This window comes from Nomascus leucogenys, chromosome 14 (assembly GCF_006542625.1).
Source record: "Nomascus leucogenys isolate Asia chromosome 14, Asia_NLE_v1, whole genome shotgun sequence".
Taxonomy (NCBI): domain Eukaryota; kingdom Metazoa; phylum Chordata; class Mammalia; order Primates; family Hylobatidae; genus Nomascus; species Nomascus leucogenys.
Window position 1 is genome coordinate 84,609,718 of NC_044394.1, and position 22,468 is coordinate 84,632,185.

The 22,468-nt window shown below is 52.7% G+C and overlaps 1 protein-coding gene and 1 non-coding gene across 2 annotated transcripts in view; one reads left to right on the forward strand and one right to left on the reverse strand.

The window, feature by feature from the left end:
• The window catches only part of CCDC57 (coiled-coil domain containing 57), a 102,628-nt gene that overhangs the window by 39,925 nt on the left and 40,235 nt on the right, over window positions 1-22,468 (forward strand). Inside the window, exons 12-14 of the mRNA XM_030828501.1 lie at window positions 464-595; window positions 5,191-5,391; window positions 11,862-12,075. Of these exons, the coding sequence (XP_030684361.1) occupies window positions 464-595; window positions 5,191-5,391; window positions 11,862-12,075 (547 nt within the window). The remainder of the gene's footprint in view (window positions 1-463; window positions 596-5,190; window positions 5,392-11,861; window positions 12,076-22,468) is intronic.
• Window positions 20,792-20,895, reverse strand: LOC115838474. The gene has a single exon (XR_004033499.1). It is a non-coding gene; the product is annotated as a small nucleolar RNA U13 (small nucleolar RNA).

A 22,468-nucleotide genomic window follows, 5' to 3' on the forward strand; every position in this document is an offset into this window, starting at 1 on the left:
AAAGCTGTAATTATTCTTGGAAGGACAGCTTTAGATTCATTCCTGAAGTTTCTAAGGTAGTATTGTTGTTATCTTTCCATTCAAAATAGTTGTTAATGTCCATTGTGATTTTTTTCTTTGACCTTGTGTTATGTGGCATCTTTTTTCTTAATTTCCAAGCAAGTGGCTCTTTACTTGGACAGACTGGAGCAATTGGTCTCTATCAGACATTACATGGTAAGGTCAGACTTTTTCCTGCAAGGATTCTTGCTTTCTTTACATGAGTATTATGCTTTCTGTACAACATCTCTAATCTTCACGTAGACCAGATCTGCTGACTCCAGTGAAGAACAGCTTTGCGTTGGGGTCAGCCGCTGGTGCCATGGCCTCACAGGAAAGGGAGAGCTGATAGAGATGTGTGTCTCCCCAGAAAGGTCTTCCTTCATTCTCAGATCTGAGCTGACAGAAGCCACTCTTCTCTGCAGGAGGGTCTGTCCAAGCTGGTCAAGCAGGAGGATCTGTCCAAGCTGGCCCAGTATCCTCTGGACTGGCACTCAGGAAGCTTGGGGACAGAGTGCAGCTCCTAAACCTGCTGGTGACACAACTCAGACAGAAGGTGAGGCAGTCAAGTTTGTGGGGTCATCCTCCTAGAGAACCGCTGCTGGGGGAGGAAGTGTGGGCTCTGAGCGGCTGCCTGGTGCGACCCCAGGTGACCTCGGGCATCCACTGACCTCTCTCTGCCTGTTTTTTCCTCAGGAAGGGGCTGTGGGGAGGTCCTAGGAACTGGTTCATCTCAGATGTGCTCGTGGAAGGCATGCCATGAGAATCTCGGAAGCATGGTCCAGGCAGTGGAGGCAGCACTGGCGGCCGGAACACCAGGCCCTGGCTGTGCCCGCTCAGAGGGGTCCTGGTTAATGGGGTGTGTGTGCAGGCTGCCTGATGCCACCTGCCCACTCAGAGGGGTCCTGGTCAACAGGGCGCATGTGCTCCATGTCGGTGATGAGCCACACTTCATGTGAGACACTAGAGCCTTGGCAAGCACTGTTCTTTTCAACCTCCTGGGCCCTTGCCTTTTGGGGGTTGGGTCATGCTCAGCGAACCCCCCCTGTTTCCCATGGGGCTGGGGTCACTACCTCGGTTTGACTGCTACAGATTCCTAACATCGTTTTGGTTTTTACTTTAAAAAATTGTGTGGCCAGGCATGGGGGCTCACACCTGTAATCCCAGCACTTTGGGAGGCCGAGGTGGGCGGATCACCTGAGGTCAGGAGTTTGAGACCAGCCTGGCCAACATGGTGAAACCCCGTCTCTATAAAATACAAAAAATTAGCCAGGCATGGTGGCGGGTGCCTGTAGTCCCAGCTACTTGGGAGGCTGAGGTGGGAGAATCACTTGAACCCAGGAGGCGGAGGTTGCAGTGAGCCAAGATTGTGCCATTGTACTCTAGCTTGGGCAACAGGAGCAAGACTCCATCTCAAAAAAAAAAATTTTTTTTTAAATTGTGGTAAAATTCATTAATATATAACAAAGTTTACCATTAAATGGCCATTTTAAATGTACCTTTCAGTGGCATTAAGTACATTCACAATGTATAAACATTCTCACTATTACCAGAGCTTTTCTCCCCACCCCAGATAGAAGCTTGGTACGATAACCACACAGCAGTATCACCCCTTCCCTGCTTCCCAGCTTCTAGTAACCATTCCACCCCCGTCACAATCAATTTGTCTACTGTAGGGACCTCATATTAACACAATCCTACGGTAGTTGTCCTTTTGTGCCTGGCTTCTTTCATTGAGTAGAATGTTTTCAGGGCTCAGCTCTGCATGTGTCAGAACGTTGTTCCTTCCCATGGCTGACATATTCCATTGCACGGATGGATCACATTTTGTTTATCGTTCATGCATTCAACATTTGGGTTGTTTCCGCTGTTTGGATTGTGCATAATGCTGCTGTGAACGTTCCTGTGTGGACTCATGCACAGTTCAGTTCTCCTGGGTACATACCTGGGAGTGGAATTGCTCTGTCAGACGGTCACCCTGTGTTTAACCCTTTGAGGAGCCACCATGCTGTTTTCCCCAGACAGTAACTCTGTGTTTAACCCTCTGAGGAGCCACGGCACTGTTTTCCCCGGATGGTAAACTCTGTGTTTAACCCTTGAGGAGCCACCACACTGTTTTCCCCAGCAGCCACACGATTTTACCTCTACCAGCACTGTGTGAGGGTTCCGATTCCCCCATCCCCACCAACACTAGCTGTTTTCTGCCTGTGATGCTAGTCATCCTGGTGGGAGTGAAGTGGGGCCTCGCTGTGGTTTTGATTTGCATTTTCCTGATGACTCCTGGTGTCGAGCATCGTCTCACGTGCGCCTTGGTCAGCCATTTGAGCCATTTGTCTTCTTTAGAGAAACGTCCGTGTAGATCCCTCGCCCAGTTTTAATTGGGTTGTCTTTTTATTTGAGTTATAAGAATTCTTTTTATATTCCAGATACAAGTCCCTTATTAGATATATGATTTGCTACATTTTTCTCCCATTCTGTGGTTTGTCTTTTCACTTTCTCTTTTTTTTTTTTTTTTTTGAGACAGAGTCTTGCTCTGTCACCCAGGCTGGAGTGCAATGGCACGATCTCAGCTGACTGCAACCTCCGCCTCCGGGGTTCAAGCAATTCTCTTGCCTCAGCCTCCCAAGTAGCTGGGATTACAGGCATGAGCCACCACGCCTGGCTAATTTTTGTATTTTTGGTAGAGATGGGGTTTTACTATGTTGGCCAGGCTGGTCTCGAACTCCTCACCTCAGGTGATCTTCCCACCTCTGCCTCCCAAAGTGCTGGCATTACAGGTATGAGCCACTGCACCTGGCCTGTCTTTTCACTTTCCTGATGGTGTCCTTTGAAGGACACCGAATGTTTCCAGTTTTGATCCAGTCCCGTTGATCATGTCTCCTGTTGCTTGTGCTTCTGAGTCGTGCTGTCCTCATCCTGTTGCCTTTATTCCTTGTGAGGCGACATAACAAGGGAACTTCCACATGTCTTCTTGCATTGTAAATACATAAACCACACCTTCCCTGCAGCCTGTGCTTCTTCCCTAACGCAGAACATCTCTCTAAAAACAAAGTATTCCAGATTTCCCATCTGCCGAGGGAGGGCGTGGTGCTCCAGAAATTGGATGCTTTTTTTTTTTACTCTTCCTAAAATGTTTGATGGATTTATTGAAAATGGCAAATATGGCCAGTCGAGGTGGCTCATGCCTGTAATCCCAGCACCTTGGGAGGCCGAGATGGGCAGATCACCAGGTCAGGAGATTGAGACCATCTTGGCCAACATGGTGAAACCCCGTGTCTACTAAAATACAAAAAATGAGCTGGGCGTGGTGGTGCGTGCCTGTAATCCCAGCTACTGGGGTGGCTGAGGCAGGGCAATTGCTTGAACCCAGGAGGCGGAGGTTGCAGTGAGCTGAGATCGTGCCACTGCACTCCAGCCTAGGCGACAGAGCAAGACTCCGTCTCAAAAAAAAAAGAAAATGACAAATACAAATTGTACATCTCTATGGTATGCGACATGATGTTTTGAAACATGTCCACACTGTGGAATGGCTAAATGAGGCTTATTAACATGTGCTTACCCTCATACCTCTCATTTTCTGCTGATGCCTAACACCTCGCCTTGATTGGAAGTGCATCTTTGTTGTTGCAGTGGAGAGGAACTTGCCCACTTTTCCATTTCTGTCGAGGCAATTGAAGATCCATGTACACGTGAGGGGCTCCAGTCGAGGGAGTTGAAGATCCGTGTATCCATGAAGGGGCTCCAGATCCCCGATGCTTTGCAGTTGCTGTTTCCCCAATTTCCCACACAAATGCTACAGACAAGAAATAAACATTTAAATGCAACTTTTAGGCTGGGCACGGTGGTACACACCTGTAATCTCAACACTTTGGGAGTCTGAGGCAGGAAGATCACTTGAGCCCAGGAGTTTGAGACCAGCCTGGGAAACATAGGGAGACCTTGTCCCTACAAAAACTAAACAAGGCTGGGCACGGTGGCGCATGCCTGTAATCCCCACACTTTGGAAGGGTGAGGTGGGAGGATAATTTGAGCTTAGCAGTTTGAAACCAGCCTGGGCAACACAGCAAGACCCCATCTGTAATAAAAACTGGAATAATTAGCCAAGCATGGTGGTGCGTCTGTAGTCCCAGCTACTCGGGAGGCTGAGGATTACTTGAGCCCAGTGGGAGGGTTGCTTGAGCCCGGATGGTTGAGGCTGCAGTGAGCCATGATCCCGCCACTCTGTCCCAGCCTGGGCGACAGAGCAAGACCCTGTCTCTAAAAAATAGGCTGGATGCGGTGGCTCACACGTGTAATCCCAACAGTTTGGGAGGCTGAGGCAGAAGGATCACTTGAGACCGGCGTAGGCAACAAAGTAAGATGCCATCTGAATAAAATAAGTAAATAAATTAAAATTAATACAAGCTTTTTTTTTTTTTTTTGAGACGGAGTCTCTGTCACCCAGGCTGGAGTGCAGTGGCGCGATCTCGGCTCACTGCAAGCTCCGCCTCCCGGGTTCTTGCCATTCTCCTACCTCAGCCTCCTGAGTAGCTGGGACTACAGGCACCCACCGCCATGCCCGGCTAATTTTTTGTATTTTTTAGTAGAGATGGGGTTTCACCATGTTGGCCAGGATGGTCTCGATCTCCTGACCTCGTGATCCACCTGCCTCAGCCTCCCAACGTGCTGGGATTATAGGCGTGAGCCACCGCACCCAGCCTATCCACCTGCCTTTCAATAGCCTCAACCCTCCGACTTCCTGGCCTGCTTCCCTCTGGCCTCCCCATCTCTGCCCCCTTTGATTAGCAGAAGAGAAAAATCAACACCTCCTACCAGTTACTTGCAATTCTGGAGGCCTTTGTTTCTCCCTGGGAGGAGGCTCAGGAAGGGGTTTCAAGGCGCTCTGCCTCAGTCCATGCACAGATTCTCCCCGCCAGCCTAGGAGTCCAGAGCAGGGCACAGGGGAGCTGCCAGGGCCAGCTGGGTGGGGCAGGAGGAGCAGCGGCCATGGTTGGGGGCAGAGGGCAGTTGCGTCCAGCTGGGGAGGAGGCCCTGACCCCGGGCTCCCCTGTTCTTTCCCCGCACTCACAGTGCTTCCTGTCAGTGCCCCAGGGGCCTGCTCCAGCCCAGCCACTGCCTCATTCCTCACACTGCCTTTGAAACGGCTCCTAGGTGCTGCGGGAACCCCTGGAGCTGGCCGCTCTCCAGCATGAGCTTCCGCGTGAGGTGGACCAGGTACACCTGGAGATTTTGGAGCTGCGGAAGCAGGTGGCTGAGCTGGGGAAGCATCTCAGGATAGCCCAGCATGGGGGAGCGGAGCCTTCAGGCAGGAAGCAGCCCCCAGCCTCAGACGCCGTAGCCCTTGGGAGAGAGGTGAGTACCCGCTAGCTCCTCCTGCCACCCGCCTGTTGAGGTTCCTGCCACAGAAACCGTCCTTGCCTGTGCTCTGCCAGCGTTGCTGTCTGTATGCCCTGGGAGCTCAGGTGGGACGAGGGCTGCAGTGAAGGCCGTGCCTGGAAGTGGGCCCTGCTCCACCCCTTCTCCCCATTCCTCCACCTTCTTCCTCCACACGCCTCCTCTTCTCCTGGTCCTTCACCTTGACGCTCTGTTGGTGGGGGGCGGGATGGGCCCATCCCAGTCCTCCCTTCAGCTAACAGCATCTTGTGTTGGAAACTCACACACTGAAGGTAGCTCATGTTTGCTTTAATGCAGGGCCTTGATGGCCTGCTGAGGGGGTGTCTGCCTGCACAGCCCTGCCTGCCCCATGCCTAGCGTTGGGCCCTTCCTGCGTGGGGAGGGGCCCACATGGCCCTCACTGCTGCGTTCAGAGCCACACAGCTGCTCCAGGCCATGGCTCTCCTATCCTGGTTTTGGTCAGGCCCTTGGCCCTGAGGGAGTAACCCCCAACTCCATGGCTGGGTTTGAGCCACAGCTCTGAGCTGTGGAGACGACCCCAGGTCCTGATTCTGCAGCTTGGCAGAACCGACCAGCAGGGCCCCCTTCTTCTTACCTGAGGCCAGAGGGAAAGGCTGTGAAGGACAGGCTGCCCGGCCTCCCTGACTTCATACCCTAGACTGTTGGTAACTGGGGTAACTATAGTGACCTGTGACCTGTGGTGACCTATAGTTACCAATAGTGACCTATGAATCCGCAGAAGGTTTTGGGAACGGTAGATATGTCTGGAAGGCACAAAGTGGAAGACAGCGCAGATCCCCAGGGCACCATGCTTGGGGAGCAGATCCCCAGGGACTCAGGCTGGAATAGAGTGGACTGAGGAAGATGCGGCCGTGGCTGTCTCAGGCTCCAGGACAGTGAGGAGCAGGCCAGAGCTGCCTTGGCATGGGATGGGCAAGACCATAAGGATGCCTCAGGGGGACAACAGGGCAGGTATGGGAAGGCCGAGGGAGCCTGAGGCCCCAGCAGGTGCTCAGCCAGTGCGCACAGGAAGGGCTGAGCTGGTCGGTAAGATATTGAGCTGCACCTGCCCCTGTACCTGTTGGTAAGGAGGTGCTGTCCTCAGGGGTCCCCAGCACCCTAGCCTTCCTGGGCTCCCAGTCCAGCCATTCCAGGGTGGCTCCTGCCCAGTGGGGGCTGTGGCCCTTGGGCCAGCTGGCAGCACAGCCAGGGGTAAGCATGTCTGTACCCCCACATGTCTCCCACCCACCTGAGCGCCATGTGTTCCTGGACACGGGCGGGCGCCTCCTTGGGCAGCAAGGGGCCCCAGGAGCTCTCACTGTTGGCCCTTGCGTAGTTCACTGTCTTCCCACTTGTTTAGAATGAAGGGGCAAGAATTTATACAAATAAGCAGAATTGTTTCTTTTCTTTTTTTTTTTTTTGAGACAGAGTCTCACACTGTCGCCCAGTCTGGAGTGCACTGGTGCTATCTTGGCTTACTGCAACCTCCTCCTCCCGGGTTCAAGCAATTCTTCTGCCTCAGCCCCCCGAGTAGCTGGGATTACAGGTGCACCACACCTGGCCAATTTTTGTATTTTCAGTAGAGACAGGGTTTCACTATGTTGGTCAGGCTGGTCTCAAACTCCTGGTTTCAAGTGATCTGCCTGCCTCAGCCTCCCAAAGTGGTGGGATTACAGGCGTGGGCCACCGTGCCTAGCCCAAATAAGCAGAATTTTAAATTGAGGAATTAAATCCCACAGCAGACAGAGTGGGAGCTGAAGCCACCTGCAGCCCAATCCCAGTTATTGGAGCTAAGGCGCAGGCGGGGCAGACACTCCAGGCGCTGTGTCTACGTGCATGGAGGCGACAGTCGGGCTCCAGGCTCCTCGTGGGTCTGAGCATCCTGTGGCCAGGCTCTCCACCCAGGCGAGGCCCACCTCGGCTCTGTCCTCTGCCAAGCAGCATGGCTGAGCTCCTGGAGACGAGGGCAGGCCCAGGTCCTTGCTGCTTGCTGCTGGGAAAGGAGCCCAGATGGAGAAGGGGCCATGTTGGGGCTGGGCCCTCAGGTAGAGGATCAATGTGTCTGTTACGCTGGGTATAGAGAGAAGTGGGTAGAGCTGCGTGTGCATCTGATCCCAGCTCTGTCCTGAGATGGCCCGCAGCCCAGACTCAGCTGCAGCAGATGCCAGTTCCACAGTTCCAGGCGCTGGTTCCGTGGTTCCTGCTCTGCTCACAGGAGCCAGGGCTCCACACGGAGGCAGGTTCCGAGGGCACAGGAACCAGCTGAAAGGGGTCCCCACTGATCAGAACTAGGCCAATGGGCAGTGATGTTGAAGACCACAATCCATTGACTCAACCAGGAAATCATGGGTCCAGGCTGATAGCAATGGACAGATCAGTCAGGGGAACGGGGCACTCTTGCACACGAGAGTGCCAGCCAAGGAACGCGACAGGAACGGTGCGCTGGGCGATCACGGATGGGTGCTGAACCAGAGGGATTCCCATCAGACGGATGCGAAGTAGCATCTCCCCACACGTGACTTCTTATTTCCAAGGGAAATGCTGGCTTTCCAGTGGAGCAGCCTGTTGGACCCCAGCTGACCCGAGTGAGCAGAGCTCCCATCGCCAGTGCTGGGATGCGCCCATGCCACATGCCTCTGGGCGGGTCGCACTGAGACGGCACAGACTCACTGTCCGGGTCCCTGTCAAAAATGCAGAACCTGAGCTTATGCATGAGGAAACCTCAGGCAGGCCCAAACAGAGGGATGTCTGCAGATTAGCTGGTCTAGATGCTCAGCAGGTGCCCAAACATGGAAGCTGGGGAGCCACTCCAGTTGGGAGACCTGGGAGACCCCACGTAGAAATGCCAGGTGGGACCCTGGACCCTGCACAGGAGAGACGGGCATCAGGGCATCATCCGTAGAAACGCCACGTGGGACCCTGGACCCTGCACAGGAGAGACAGCATCAGGGCATCATCTGTAGAAACGCCACGTGGGACCCTGGACCCTGCACAGGAGAGACAGTGTAGAAACACCACGTGGGACTGTGGTCCCTGCACAGGAGAGACAGTGTCGTGTCAGGGCATTATCCGTAGAAACGCCATGTAGGACCCTGGACCCTGCACAGGAGAGACAGTGTCAGGGCATTATCTGTAGGAACGCCACGTGGGACCGTGGACCCTGCACAGGAGAGACACTGTAGAAATGCCACATAGGACCCTGGACCCTGCACAGGAGAGACAGAGTGAGGGCATCATCCGTAGAAACACCACGTGGGACCATGGACCCTGCACAGGAGAGACAGTGTAGAAATGCCATGTGGGACTGTGGTCCCTGCACAGGAGAGACAGCGTCAGGGCATTATCCATAGAAATGCCACGTAGGACCCTGGACCCTGCATAGGAGAGACTGTAGAAATGCCACGTAGGACCCTGGACTCTGCACAGGAGAGACAGCGTCAGGGCATCATCCATAGAAACACCACGTGGGACCATGGACCCTGCACAGGACAGACAGTGTAGAAATGCCACGTGGGACCCTGGACCCTGCACAGAAGAGACGGTGTCAGGGCATTATCTGTAGAAACGCCACGTGGGACCCTGGACTGCACAGGAGAGACAGCATCAGGGCGTTATCTGGACGGTTGGTGACATTTGCACACGGGCCACAGACCAGGTCATGTATTGTGTACACCCACCCAAGTACTGAGGTGTGACGCGGCACTGCGTCTCCAGCCTACCTCCTGTAGTGCAGGAAGCCTGTGCAGGGTGGATGAGGAAGCGCACAGGGGCCCAGGGACTGTCCCACAGCACCCCTGACGAAAGCTGGTCCCCTTCCCCGGCCCTAGCCAAGGAACCAGGTCTGCAAAGCTGGGACCAGGTGTGTGCAGAGGCACGTGTTCCCACTTCTCCCATGGCAGAGGGAGAGCCTGTGGACGACAGTGGGGCACTCTGCTCCCAGGCAGGTCCCACTGGGCTGAGCCGCACAGCCTGGGTTTGGGTTTCCCTGACTGCACCACCCACATCAGCTGCCTCTAGTCCTTAAAACACAAAACTTCCCCCCCAGTCACTGGCCGCCAGGCCTGGGTTGGGGGATGTATTACGTCCCTGGGTCCACTGGGGGGCAGTGTTGGCCATGGCGTTGGCGCTGGCTCGGCTGAGAGGCGTTGGAGTGGCTGTGTGGGGTGGTGAGCGCTGGCCCAGCCTGATGGAACCCACTGTACCAGGCCCAGGCCTCAGCCTCTAAGGACTTCTCTGTGTCACTCACTCACACATGTTCTCAGGACGTGAAGACATTTCAGCAGACCAAAGTTTCCTTCGAATTTCCTTCGAATTGTCCAGATACTTGGAGACATCTCCCCCTCACCTGGGGGGTGCCAGGGCAGTCCCAGGCGAGGGGGCAGATGGGTGGACAGCTACTGCTGCCCTGCTGGGGGTGGGCAGCCCTTGGAGCACACAGTGCTGAAGACATTCCTGAATATGTCTCAGGCTGTAGAAATCTTATTTTGTGGAAAGATTTTAGAGAATCATCAAAATAAACTTTTACCAAATAACATTTTACCAGAAACTGAATCCAAGAGAAGTAGAATCATTCACTCCCTGCCCCCCAGGTCACTGTGTGCAGAATCACGTGACTAGGACATGGGCCCTGCGATCCGTGCCCTCCTTCCTGTGCCTGTGGGGTCAACAGCAAGAAGGCCCCTCAGTGCCCCTCAAGCCTGCACCAGCTGCAGAGCCCGGGGCAACTTTGCGGGGAGAGGGGACAGCTTTTGAAGAGGGAATTTTCTCTTAAATCTCTAAGTGTTTTGAGGTTTGCAAAATCTGTTTTCGGGATTGTTCTTTCCTCAGTTAAAATAACAAAATAACCCAGTGTGTTCCTGTAGAGGACCCAGGGTTTTAGAACCGGACTTGGGAGTCTCACCTGCCTGGCCGCTCTCCCCCAGCCCTGGGCCATCTGCAATCTGTTTTACCAGCACAGGCCTCCCTTCCTCCAGATCTGCCTTGGCCTCTCCCACACCCAAGAGCCCATTCCTGTCTATCCTCCCAGGGCCGTGAGTGAGCCTCTGCGCCACACTTGCCAGGGGTGCTCACAGAGCAGGCAGGAGGCCCACTCACTGGAGGAAGCGAGTCTGGACTCGGGCTTAGGCCTGTGGCGAGCCTTCGTGGGGGCTGCCCTGCACCTGGCCTCGGCTGGGGCCTGCGGCACCACAGAACTTTCTCTGTCCAAGAGGAAAGCAGACATCTCTCCCCTTCGCTGTGTCATCCCCCGTGGCCCGCGAGCGTCCCACATGAACCTGCAGCACATGCCCGGAGGCACTGCATACAGTGGCCGCGCCCCAGGCCATCCGAAGAACAGCAGCACCTGGAAGGCAGCAGCACCTGCCAGCCCTGGCAAGGCACACCAGGAAGCTGGTGGGGACAGGGTGTGCTGGCCTGTTCCAGGGACTCGGAGCTCGTGTGGCCAGGGCCAGGTGCAGCCTGGCTCCTTACAGGGACCAGGAGCGGCATGGGAGAAGTAGGTCGTCAGCTCCCATCTCGCCAGGGCCTGGACGCCACTGGTTTTTCCTTTGCCCCCATTTTTGGTCCAGGCGTCCCTTTGTGTTGGGATTGCACTCTGTAGCACTGGCATGATGTGGGCCGCAAGTCCAGGCTGGGCTGAGTGAGGACAACACAGTGCTTCCCAGGGGCTCAGATCTAGGGTTGACCCAGGCTTGGGGTGCTGAGGGGGAGCACAGCCAGCTCCACTGCCCCTGTGTCGGCCTCCTCCCTCTCCACTGCCTTTGTGCTCCCCCTGCACCTGCTTCAGGAGGGAAGCCACAGCCGGCCTGCAGGGTGGTTGTGGGGTGTCCAGCCGGCAGGTGAAGAAAGGAGGGACCCCAAGGAGTGGAGGAGGGCCAAGCCACACTGGTGGGAGCTGTCCTCCTGGGTCCTGGGCACTGCTAGAGGCCACAGCTTTCTCTCTGCTCTCCCTGGGCTGCCCTCCTGGGTCCTGGGCACTGCTGGAGGCTGCAGCCTTCTCTCTGCTCTCCCTGGGCCGCCTTCCTGGGTCCTGGGCACTGCTGGAGGCCACGGCCTTCTCTCTGCTCTCCCTGGGGAGCAGCTGTGCTGGTTGGTGTCCTCAGATTCTCCTTGTGTTCACTTGAAAGACATAGGCATAGATGACCAGAAGGCAGGGATGGAGGGGAGGAGGTGGAGGGATGTCAGGGCCTGGGGGCTGCCCTGGCCTGGGAGATCTGGGGGCCTTTATTCTATTTGTGGAAGAGAAGGAACCCACTGAAGCATTGGGAGCAGCGACCCTTTTTGTCTTTCTTTTGGAAGAACGTCACCCAGTGGCAGCCAGCAGTGCCCACCCTGGGAGAGCAGGTGAAGAGGCTCCTTGGGTGGGCACCCCTGGCGTCCTCCCATGAGGGCAGCCTCACAGGGGCGTCTGCCTGTGAGTTTTGTTACAGGGCCTCGCCAAGAGAGGGCCTATGGAGGCCGAGGACCAGGGGGAGCTTTTCCTGCACTTCCAGTCGGTGGCACGTGCCCCCCAGACCTTATCTATGCACCAACTCCAGAGGAAGCTGAAGGAGGCAGCCAGAAAAATCATCAGCCTCCGCCTGGAGAAAGAGCAGCTCATCGAGATGGGGAACAGGCTCCGTGCAGAGCTGGGCCGGCCCGAAAGTGAGTCCGGGAAGTGGAGGCCATGGCCTGGGTGTGGGTCAGGTTCCGGGTGTGCGCCAGATTCTGGGTGCGGGTCAGGTTCTGGGTGTGCGCCTGGTTCTGGGTGCGGGTCAGGTTCTGGGTGAGCGCCTGGTTCTGGGTGTGCGCCTGGTTCTGGGTGTGCGCCTGGTTCTGGGTGCAGGTCAGGTTCTGGGTGTGCGCCTGGTTCTGGGTGCGGGTCAGGTTCTGGGTGAGCCCTGGTTCTGGGTGCGGGTCAGGTTCTGGGGTGTGCGCCTGGTTCTGGGTGCGGGTCAGGTTCTGGGGTGTGCGCCTGGTTCTGGGTGTGTGCCTGGTTCTGGGTGCGGGTCAGGTTCTGGGTGTGTGCCTGGTTCTGGGTGTGCGGGTCAGGTTCTGGGTGTGCGCCTGGTTCTGGGTGCGGGTCAGGTTCTGGGTGTGGGTCAGGTTCTGGGTGTGCGCCTGGTTCTGGGTGCGGGTCAGGTTCTGGGTGTGCGCCTGGTTCTGGGTGTGCACCTGGTTCTGGGTGCAGGTCAGGTTCTGGGTGTGCACCTGGTTCTGGGTGCGGGTCAGGTTCTGGGTGTGCGCCTGGTTCTGGGTGCGGGTCAGGTTCTGGGTGTGCGCCTGGTTCTGGGTGCGGGTCAGGTTCTGGGTGTGCGCCTGGTTCTGGGTGTGTGCCTGGTTCTGGGTGCAGGTCAGGTTCTGGGTGTGCACCTGGTTCTGGGTGCGGGTCAGGTTCTGGGTGTGCGCCTGGTTCTGGGTGCGGGTCAGGTTCTGGGTGTGCGCCTGGTTCTGGGTGTGTGCCTGGTTCTGGGTGCAGGTCAGGTTCTGGGTGTGCACCTGGTTCTGGGTGCGGGTCAGGTCTGGGTGTGCGCCTGGTTCTGGGTGCGGGTCAGGTTCTGGGTGTGAGCCTGGTTCTGGGTGCGTGCCTGGTTCTGGGTGCGGGTCAGGTTCTGGGTGTGTGCTTGGGGTCAGCGGGGGGGCTCTGGCCGCAGCCTTCTCAGGAAGGCCCGAGGGATCACAGAAGCCCCTCTTGTGAGAGGAGCCTGGTCGGAGGCCACTGCAGCACAGAGCAGGACCTCATCTCAGCTGTGGGCGCTCTGGGGACCCACTTCGCTGGCAGCATTTGTGAGAACAATGCCGCAGGTTAGCAAAGCAGCCAGCATTTCTGTGCGGCTCTGTGGTGAGCAGCAAAGATGGCCGCAGACTTCTCCAGATAAAGGCAGCAACGTCTCCTGACTGAGGTGGAGGCTGGGCATGTTGGACACAGACACCGGAGCTGACTTCCTAAGAAAGGCAAGGGACATTGGCTTTATGACTGAGTGTTTCAGTGAATCATCCATCTGTTCCTCCATGCATCCACCCACCTACCTATCCCTCCATCCATCCTACCACCCATCCATTCACCCACCCACCCATCCATCCATCCATCCATCTACCCATCTACCCACCCACGCATCCATTCATCCACCCACTCATCCATCCATCTGCCATCCACCCACCCATCCATCCACCCACCTATCTATTCATCCATCCATCCATCCATCCATTCATCCATCCATCCATCCATGCAACCACTTATCCCACGTACCCATCCATCTACCCATCCATCCATCTACCCACCCACTCATCCATCCACCCACCCATCCATCCATCCACCCACCCATCCATCTACCATCCATCCACCCACCCATCCATCCATCCATCTACCCATCTACCCACCCACCCATCCATCCATCCATCTACCATCCACCCACCCATCCATCCACCCACCTATCTATTCATCCATCCATCCATCCATCTAACCATCCAACCACTTATCCCACCCACCCATCCATCTACCCACCCACCCATCCATCCACCCACTCACCCATCCATCCATCTACCATCCATCCAGCCACTTATCTTTTTTTTTTTTTTTTTTTTTTTTTTTTGAGACAGAGTCTCGCTCTGTCGCCCAGGCTGGAGTGCAGTGGCGCAATCTCGGCTCACTGCAAGCTCCGCCTCCCGGGTTCACGCCATTCTCCTGCCTCAGCCTTTCCGAGTAGCTGGGACTACAGGCGCCCGCTGCCACGCCCGGCTAATTTTTTGCATTTTTAGTAGAGACGGGGTTTCATCGTGGTCTCGATCTCCTGACCTCGTGATCCGCCCGCCTCAGCCTCCCAAAGTGCTGGGATTACAAGCATGAGCCACTGCGCCCGGCCACCACCCACCTATCTTTCCATCCATCCATCGACCCACCCATTCATCCATTCACCCACCCATTCATCCATTCACCCACCCACCCATCCATGTATCCATCCACCTATCCATCCACCCACCCACCCATCCATCCATCCATCTACCCATCCACCCAGCCATTCATCCATTCACCCACCCGCCATCCATCTATCCATCCATCCATACACCCACCCACCCATCCATCTATTAATGTATCCATCCATCCATCCGCCCACCCATCCATCTATTAATGTATCCATCCATCCATCCACCCACCCATCCATCCACCCACCCATCCATCCATCCGTCCACCTACCCACACACTCACCTGTCCATCCATCCATCCACCTATCCATCTATCCATCCAACCACTTATCCCACTTATCTATCCATCCATTCACCCACCCATCCACCCATCCATCTGTTCATCTATCCGCCCATGTATCCAATTATCCACTCTCACTCATCCACCAACCACGCATCCATCTATCCATCCACCCACCCACCCACCCACCTATTCATCCATTCATTTATCCATGCATCCACCCATCCATTCATCTATCTTCATCCATCCATCCATCCATCCATCCACCTACCCATGCACCCACCTATCCATCCATTTATCCAACCACTTATCCCACCCATCTATCCATCCTTTCACTCACCCATCCACCCATCCATCCAATCATCCAGTCACTCATCCACCTACCATCCATATATCCATCCACCCATCCAGTAGAGGAGCCCCTGCTGAGTGCCAGATACTTTCTGCCTTCTTCAGTTCCTATGTCGCCAGGCCCAAATCTGGCTAAAGAGATGTCTCCTTGGCTGGGTGTGGTGGCTCACGCCTGTAATCCCAGCACTTCCCGAGGCGAGACTGTGTGTGTGCACGTGCATTTGTATGCGAGACTGTGTGCACACGCGTTTGTGTGCGAGACTGCATAAGCGTTTGTGTGCAAGACTGTGCATGTGTGTTTGTATGTGAGACTGTGCACACGTTTGTATGTGAGACTGTGTGCACATACGTTTGTATGTGAGACTGTGCACACATTTGTATGTGAGACTGTGCACATACGTTTGTATGTGAGACTGCACACGTTTGTATGTGAGACTGTGTGCACATACGTTTGTGAGACTGTGTGCACACGCATTTGTATGTTAGTCCGTGTGTATGCATGCATGCACACATCCATAGGGAGGACTCAATGGAAGTTTGTCAATTTCTTGGCAATTTAGAGAAGAAAGTAGAGTGAGAAGAGAAGAATGGGGACTTTTGGCTTGGCTTTGATTATACCAAACATACTCCATTTGTTTCTTTTTGGGAAGGCCGTCCTCCCCACCTAAACACTGAGTTCTTAGCTGGGCATGGTGTCGTGCGTCTGAAGTTCCAGCTACTTGGGAGACTGAGGGGGAGGATTGCTTGAGTGCAGGAGGTTGGGGCTGCAGTGGGTGTGATCCTGCCTGTGAATAATCACTGCACTCCAGCCTGGGCAGCACAGGAGATCCAGTCTCTAAAAACATTTAAAAAAATTAAAAAGATGAGTCCTGATTGCAAAGGTTTAGGCAAGACTGGTCTATCTGCATTTTTTTCCTAAGATCACTTATCCGGTTCATAAATGATGTGGCTGCAATCATTAAGTAGTACAGAATGGCCAGCTGTGACAAACATATCATCATTATTCAACATGGGACAGCCGTCCAGCCAGGGGGCTGAGCAGGACCTGCTCTGCCTGCGGCTGTTTCTAGATGCTTCTCTAGTCCACTCACAACAGTTACTCTGCCCCAGCACCGGTGCCCCAGGGGTCACCTGCAGCTGCCTCAGTGCATGTCCTCACCTGTCCGCCTCTGGGAAGGGGCCGCATCCCGCAGGGAGCAAGCTGACCGCCACTTCACTGGCTCTCGGCTGCTTTCAGGCATAGAGCCTGTCTCCTGCTGCCGGTGCCCATATAGATGGCTGTGGGGGGAGGTGCCGGGGCGTCCCCTGTGACACTGGTTCCTGCCAACACCCATTCAGACTGTGGAGCCAACTCCAGCAGGTGACGTGGTGGGCCCCCTCTGAGATAAGGATCTTCACCTGCCTGCTACAGGGTTCAGGCCGAGACCAGGACAGGGAGCAAGAACAGCCCCCCTCAGGGGCCTGCAGGGGGAAGCAGGAGGCAGGTGCTGTGGAACCCTGCCTGCAGGCCCCTCTGCCCACAGAGTGGGCAGTGCCCGGAGCTCACCTTCCCTCTGCGCCTTCCAGAAATCAGCAGTACATGGCATTTCCTTGATCCTATAGAAAGCTGGGATTCCTTAAAATGTTGTTTCTAGCAAACTTCTTTATGATATCTGACTTTTTTTTTTTGAGACAGAATCTCGCTCCATTGCCCAGGCTGGAATGCAGTGGTGCGATCTTGGCTCACTGCAACCTCCACCTCCCAGGTTCCAGCGATTCTGTTGCCTCAGCCTCCCAAGTAGCTGGGATTACAGGCACGTGCTACCACACCCAGCTAATTTTTGTATTTTTAGTAGAAACAGGGTTTCACCGTGTTGGCCAGGCTGGTCTCATACTCCTGACCTCAAGTGATCTGCCCACCTCAGCCTCCCAAAGTGCTGGGATTACAGGTGTGAGCCACCACCTGATCACCTGAGGTCAAGAGTTTGAGACCAGCCTGGCCAACATGATGAAACCCCGTCTCTACTAAAAATACAAAAAAAAAAAAAAAATTAGCCAAGTATTGGGCCACGCACCTGTAATCCCAGCTACTCGGGCGGCTGAGGCAGGAGAATCTCGAACCTGAGAGGTGGAGGTTGCTGTGAGCCAAGATCAAGCCACTGCACAGCCTGGGCGACAGAGCGAGACTCTGTCTCAAAAAAAAAAAAAAAAGAAATAAAATTGATTTGGAGGGCCAATCTAAGTAGGTAAAAGGATTTCCTGTTTTAAATTTGTACTTCTTTAATTTTGTGTGTATGTAGGGGGCTTACTGTGGGGCCACTTGTATTTTATCATCATATCTTTTTCCTGCTGAGTCTTTGATGCATCGGGAAATGATCTAGTTTGAAAAAGAACAAATTAGGGATCTCGCTTTGTTGTTTCCCAATAGTTGGCAGCTGACTCAATACTATTTATTAGGCATATGTGCATAAATAGTAAAGTATCTATTTACATTTAATTTATTAGTTAAATGACACATACGTATTTAAAATCTTATAACAATATATTGATTTGGAAGTAATAACTTTTGCTCACATTTTATGAAATAGTTGATTGAAGCTCTTCCCAGGCCTGCTCCTTGAGCTCGGTTCCCTGTTACCACAGTGGGGTCTTCCAGGAGGCTGGAGAGCAGTTGATCGGACACAAGACTTTATACTCAGACTCAGGTACAAGGCAGCCCCATCTTTTCTAGGAAAGAGAAAAGGGAAATGGACTTTCATTCAGGGATCTCTGCCCTTTGCTTTGTCAGTTCCTTCAGCAAGAGTCTGTGGGGAGTACACGCTATGTATCTGCAGATGACTTTCTAGAATGATGGTTTAGCTGGAAATAGAATTTTCTATATGTTGACATTTTTCTACAACTTTTTTTTTTTTTAAGAGATGGGGTCTCGCTCTGACACCCAGGCTGGCATGGTGGTGCCATCGTAGCTCCCTGTAGTCTCTATTTCTTGGGCTGAAGCAATCTTTCTGCCTTAGCCTCCCAAGTAGCTGGGACTACAGATGCATGCCACCATGCCCGGCTCAACTTCTTTTCAAGATAATATTCTTATGTCTTCAGAGAGGTCAGCCATCAGTCTGATCTCAGTTCCTTTGGGGAAACTGTTTTGTTTTGTTTTGTTTTGTTTTGTTTTGTTTTGTTTTTGAGACGGAATCTTGCTGTCTGTTGCCCAGGCTGGAGTGCAGTGACATGATCATGGCCCAACGCAACCTCCACCTCCCGGGTGCAGCCTAGTTAATTTTTTTTTTTTTTTTTTTTTTTTTTTTTGTATTTTTAGTAGAGACAGGTTTCACCATGTTCGCCAGGCTTGTCTCGAACTCCTGGGCTCAAGCGATCCACCCGCCTTGGCCTCCCGAAGTGCTGGGATTACATGCGTGGGCCACTGCTCCCGGCCTGGGGAAGCTGTTTTTAGACTTTTCTCCCAGTCTGTTGGGTGCTCCCGTTTCACCATTGTTGTGTCTAAGTGTGGATTTGTTTCCCTGAATCCTGCTCAGGAATCAGTATGTTTTTTAAATTTTAGGACCAAATTTTAGGTTGGTTGGCTGGTTGTTTTTCTGTTCTTTACAATTCTCAGCCATTGTTTTTCAAACAATGTCTAATCTCTTCTGGAGATCTTACGGGGCATGTCAGACATGCTCCCTGAAACGTGCGTGTACGTGTGGGGTGTGTGTGCATGTGGGGTGTGTGTGCATGTGCATGTGTGTGTAAGAGCACCCCTCCCCCTTTCCAGGGGTTTTCTCAAAGGTCGCTGTCTGGAACCACTGAATGGTTTCGGAATCTTGACCAGAAGTAATTCCCATTCCATCTTTTCTCATTCTTGTTCTTGTGTTTATTTTATTGTTCTTTTCCTGATTTCTTAGATTGAATGTTTCACTTTTATTTTTATTCTTTCTTGCTTAGTAATTGCATTTCTTAAGGTGAGAATTTTTATGAGTATCACTTTGGCCAAGCCCCAGAGATTTTGAGGGATAGTATTATCAGTGTAATTATTGTCTAGATAGCCTGCCATTGTGGGCTTTTTTTTTTTTTTTTTTGACAGAGTTTCACTCTTGTTGTCCAGGCTGGAGTGCAATGGCGCGATCTACAACCTCTGCCTCACGGGATCAAGCGATTCTCCTGCCTCAGCCTTGAGTAGCTGGGACTACAGGCATGTGCCATCACGCCCAGCTAGTTTTGTATTTTTAGTAGAGATGGGGTTTCTCCATGTTGGTCAGGCTGATCTCGAACGCCCGACCTCAGGTGATCCGCCCATCTCGGCCTCCCAAAATGCTGGGATTACAGGCATGAGCCACTGTACCCAGCCAATGTGGGCTGTTTTTCTATTTCACTAGCGACTTGTTAAGGGGGAATTTCAGAATTCCTTTGGTTATTTATTAAACCAAATGTGCGGGATACTACTTTTTATTTTATTCTATTTAACAACCATATTAAATATACTTATTGATATTCTTTATAAATTTATTTATGCTCCTCAATTTGAACTGCCAAGAGCCACAAAGTGTTAAAATCCTCCATTGCTCCTGTGTTTTTGTCCATTTCTCCTTCTTCTCACCATCATGTTTTATAAACTTTAGTGCTAGACTGGGCGTGGTGGCTCACGCCTATAATCCCAGCACTTTGGGAGACTGAGGCAGGCAGATCACGAGGTCAGGTGTTCAAGATCAACCTGGCCAACACAGTGAATCCCCATCTCTACTAAAAATACAAAAAGTAGCCGGGCATGGTGTTGCGCACCTATAGTCCCAGCTACTCGGGAGGCTGAGGCAAAAGAATCACTTAATCCTGGGAGGCAGAGGTTGCAGTGAGCTGAGATCACAGCACTGCACTCCAGCCTGGGCGACAGAGCAAGACTCCGTCTCAAGAAAAAAAAAAAAAAAAAAAACACAACTTCAGTGCTGTGTTACTTAGAGCAGAAATGTTCAGGACAGCTATAGCTCATCCCGGTTATAATGCAGTGTCCTTTTTTTTTTTTTTTTTTTTTTTTTTTGAGACGGAGTCTTGCCTGTCACCCGGCTGGAGTGCCGTGGTGCAATCTCGCTCACTGCAGCTCCGCCTCCCGGTTCACCCATTCTCCTGCCTCAGCCCTCCGATAGCTGGACTACAGCCCCGCCACCACCCCGGCTAATTTTTTTTTTTTAGTAGACGGGTTCACCGTGTCTTATCTCCTGACCTCGTGATCCGCCGCCTCGGCCTCCCAAAGTGCTGGATTACAAGCTGAGCCACCGCGCCCGGCCGCAGTGTCCTTTCTGAGCAGAAATGTTCAGGACAGCTATAGCTCATCCCGGTTATAATGCAGTGTCCTTTCTGAGCAGAAATGTTCAGGACAGCTATAGCTCATCCCAGTTCATAATGCAGTGTCCTTTCTGACGTTTAACTGTGTCCAATAATATTTATTTAACTATGTGTTAAAAGATAATTTTCAAAAAGAAGTAAAATGTGGCTCCCAAATATGAAAAATGAGCATTTGTTTAGGATTGTATTCTATTCATTAAACAATGAAGAAACTGGACAGATGCTGTAACCAGTTCCAAGGAAAGCTCAAAAAAGCACAAATCTATATGGAGTAAAAGAATCAAGTTTCAGATGAAGGCAGAACTGGTTCTGGTAGAGGGGAGAGGCGGGCAGGGCAGAATCCGCATGCCTATCAGTGGTAGAATTGCAAAGCAGCTCCGAGACAATGAGGGGCTGGACGCAGATAACCCAGCGGAAGTGCAGTATACAAAGCAGTTTCTACAGAAGCTCATTTTTTTTCCTACAGTTTCTCTGCTTTTGATGGAAAGTAATCTCAAAGAAAGGTGTTTTTTCCCCGGGCATCAGACAGGTAATGTGCGGATGTCGTAACAAGGCTTGAGGGAGGCACAGCTCACATGTCTGCATGAAAACCCAATCATCGGGCAGATGAACCACAAAAGGATCAGAAAGGTTGTTTGTTCCTGATCTCACAAAATGGAGCTGGTTTGTAGATGGCTTTGTTATTTCCATAGGTGCAGCAAGAGTGCTAATTCACCATCTCTGCATTCTTAAGTTTGTTTTCTTAGAAGTTTCCATAAAGAATTTCAGATTGGACTTTTAAGAGCCTCTTTAAGAAATAATTTCAGGGCAGGCGCAGTGGCTCACCCCTGTAATCCCAACACTTTGGGAGGCCTAGGCGGGTGGACCACGAGGTCAGGAGATCGAGACCAGCCTTGCCAACATGGCAAAACCCCATCTCTACTAAAAATACAAAAATTAGCCAGCCATAGTGGCAGGCGCCTGTAATCCCAGCTACTCAGGAGGCTGAGGCAGGAGAATCGCTTGAACCAGGGTGGCAGAGGTTGCAGTGAGCTGAGATCACGCCATTGCACTCCAGCCTGGCAACAAGAGCAAGACTCTGTCTCACAAAAAAAAAAAAAAAGCCGGATGTGGTGGCACGTGCCTATCATCCCAGCTACTCAAGAGGCTGAGGCAGGAGAATAGCTTGAACCTGGGAGGCGGAGGCTGCAGTGAGCTGAGATCACACTACTGCACTCCAGCAGCCTGGGCGACAGATCGACTCCATCTCAAAAAAAAGAATAAATAAATAAATAATTTAAAATAAAATAAAAGCCTCTTGCTTGCTGTCCTGAGGCTAGAAAACCAAGCCAAGAACCTGCCAGATTTCACCTGCCCTATAAATTTGAGCAAATTCCTTTCTTAAGGTTTCCAAACTAGCCCAGGTTCCTGGGCCTGCCAGGCAGTGCCCTCCAGATGCACCTGCCATCCTCCAAGCCAGGCGCTGTGCCGGGTTCTCCTTGGAGGGCTTCGTGGATGTGGGCTCTGTAACATCACTGTGGTTCCTTACAAGTGGCTGGTGGTGACTGACTAAATGGGTGGCTTCTCAGATTTGGCCTTCCATGCAAGGTCTTGGTTACACAAGAAGCATTTCCAATTCCAGTCCTGGTAAAAAACAAAGATTCTCATTGAAACTATGCAAATAACTATATTACTTTGAAAGTAAGAGTACTCAACAAGCTTCTGAATTCTAGAGGACTCAGGCTGGGAGAATAAGACATCACTGTCCGGGCATGGTGGCTCACACCTGTAATCCTGGCACTTTGGGAGGCCGAAGCCGATGGATCACCTGAGGTCAGGAGTTTGAGACCAGCCTGACCAGCATGGTGAAACTCCATCTCTACTAAAAATACAAAAATTGGCCAGGCGTGGTGGCTCACGCCTGTAATCCCAGCACTTTGGGAGGCTGAGGCAGGTGGATCACCTGGGGTCAGGAATTCCAGACCAGCCTGGTCTACATGGCAAAGCACCGTCTCTACTAAAAATACAAAAATTAGCTGGGTGTGGTGGTGGGCACCCGTAATCCCAGCTACTCGGGAGGCTGAGGCGCGAGAATTGCTTGAACCCAGGAGGCGGAGGCTGCAGTGAGCCGAGATCGCACCACTGCACACCAGCCTGGGTCAGGAGTCTTCTTTGAGACTTCGTCTCAAAAAATAAAAATAAAAAAACTGTGGATGA